Raw genomic sequence first — 2,082 nt, 5'->3', positions numbered from 1 at the left:
CCCCCCCCCCACACACACACACACACACACACACACACACACACAAACACTCTTCTGTGTAGAAGACTTTCCACAAGATTTTGGAGGGTGTCTGTGGGAATTTGTCCCATTTGTGAGGTCCGGCACTGATGTTGGATGGGAAGACCCGGCTCAAAGTCAGCGTTCTAATTAATCCCAAACTGTTCAGTAGGGTTGAGGTCAGGTCTCTGTGCAGGACACTCGAGTTCCTCCACCAAGCTGGTCACACCATGTCTTTATGGAGCTGGCTTTGTACACAGGGGACAGTCATGGTGGCAAATGGAGCATTTATGAGGTCAGGTAATGATGTTGGATGAGAAGATCTGGCTCACAATCCAGGTTCCAATTTACCCCAAAAGGTGTTCAGTAGGGTTCAGGTCAGGGCTCTGTGAGGGACACTTGAGTTCTCCTCATCAAGCTAGTCAAACCATGTCAATCATGGTGGAACAGAAAAGGGTCTTCGCCAAACTGTGGACCACACGCTGGAGGAGCACAAGTGTCTACAATGTCTTTGTGTGATGTAGAATTAACAGGATCTTCACTGGAAACACCTGAACTGATTTGGAAGGGAGTCCACTTGTCTGGCCATACAGTGTAGAAAATACAATCTAGATAGAAACAAAATATTTATGATTTTATTCCTATAGTATAGACCATAAAAAAGATTAAAGATCCTTAGGTGGGGGATATATAGAGGGAAAGTAAATGCTCAAAGCAAAAATGAAGACAGATGTAAATTTGCAGACTCTAAAACAAAGTATAAAACGTTTATAAACTTCTGCTGATGGGTAACACTTAATTATAATATTCCAATAGTTTTATTGTTTCTGTAGCAAATGAAGCAAAAAAGTGCATTGAAGCATCTTCATGTGGTCTATACAATGTCTCTTCTTGTTCTTGCAGCTTCTTTTCCAGCCAGACCTGCAGATCACCCACATGTACTCCGCAGAGGATGAGGAGGTCCAAATGTCGACCCCCATTTATCCCACTGGAAATGTGGAGGACTGGTTACTGCAGGTGGAGAAGGTCATGAAGGGCAGCGTGAGGGATCACATCCAAAGAGCAATAAATGCCTATCCAGAGGTAAGTTGGTGTTACCTTATCCTGGCACACCATCTTTGTCCCTTCATCATCACTTCATTCTCATCCTCCTCTTCTTAGGCACCACGAACTGAGTGGGTGAAGAACTGGCCGGGCCAAGTTGTCATAGCTGGATGTCAGACATTCTGGACAAAAGACGTGTCTGAGGCCCTGGATGCCGGAGACCTGAGCACCCGCCTCTTCCCGCAGCTAGAAGCTCAGGTTAGTGACTCCCCAATGCTAGAAGCTCAGGTCAGTGACTCCCCAATGCTAGGAGCTCAGGTTGGGGGGTAAAAGTGAGAACACATTTTTATTGCATGTGTTCCCCTGGGGAGATTCCCCTTAACTTCCAGTGTGTTCATCTGGACAGGAAGTTGGGCAAATCTCCCCAACAGACTCAGAAAGCAGAAAAAACTTAAAGTGACATCAAACCCTCAGATTTCTTAACTTAAACCAATACTGTAATGTGCGCCTTACTGTAATCCATGGTAGTTTCCCTTCTCTTTGCTGCTCTTCCTTTTAAATCCTCATGTCTTCTCATGCTGAGGGAGAACTTCTGTTTTGCAGCAGACTGCCTTGTCTCTGGAATGGATACATGGTGTCTGTGTGTATGGTCACAACCTGAGCCAGCACTACAGGAAGAGGCACTCAGCTGCAAAACAGAAGTTCTCCCCCAGCATGAGAAGAGATGAGGATTTAAAAGGAAGAGCAGCAAAGAGAAGGGAAACCACCATGGATTACAGTAAGGCGCACATTACAGTATTGGTTTAAGTTAAGAAATCTGAGGGTTTAATGTCACTTTAAGGTTTCAGCTCTTTTCTATGCCATACGATGGAGTCCCCCTGATTAATATAACATGAAAAAAAATGTGTTTCTTTGAAGCAATGAGAACTTTCTCTACTGTAACTTCCTGTTAGTTTTGCATATTGTGGAACATTTTAGTATCTAACATTTTGTGTATAATTACCCCCCCCCCCCCCCCCA

At 44.5% G+C, this 2,082-nt stretch overlaps 1 protein-coding gene across 1 annotated transcript in view; it reads left to right on the top strand.

The window, feature by feature from the left end:
- The window catches only part of DNAH1 (dynein axonemal heavy chain 1), an 85,920-nt gene that overhangs the window by 29,641 nt on the left and 54,197 nt on the right, over positions 1–2,082 (top strand). Inside the window, 2 exon segments of the mRNA XM_018564373.1 lie at positions 922–1,101; positions 1,180–1,320. Of these exon segments, the coding sequence (XP_018419875.1) occupies positions 922–1,101; positions 1,180–1,320 (321 nt within the window).

The sequence above is a fragment of the Nanorana parkeri genome, unplaced genomic scaffold (genome assembly GCF_000935625.1).
Source record: "Nanorana parkeri isolate BGI_ZX_2015 unplaced genomic scaffold, ASM93562v1 scaffold748, whole genome shotgun sequence".
NCBI lineage: Eukaryota > Metazoa > Chordata > Amphibia > Anura > Dicroglossidae > Nanorana > Nanorana parkeri.
Note: the sequence above shows the minus strand (reverse complement) of the source record. Positions and strands in the feature narration are given on the sequence as shown.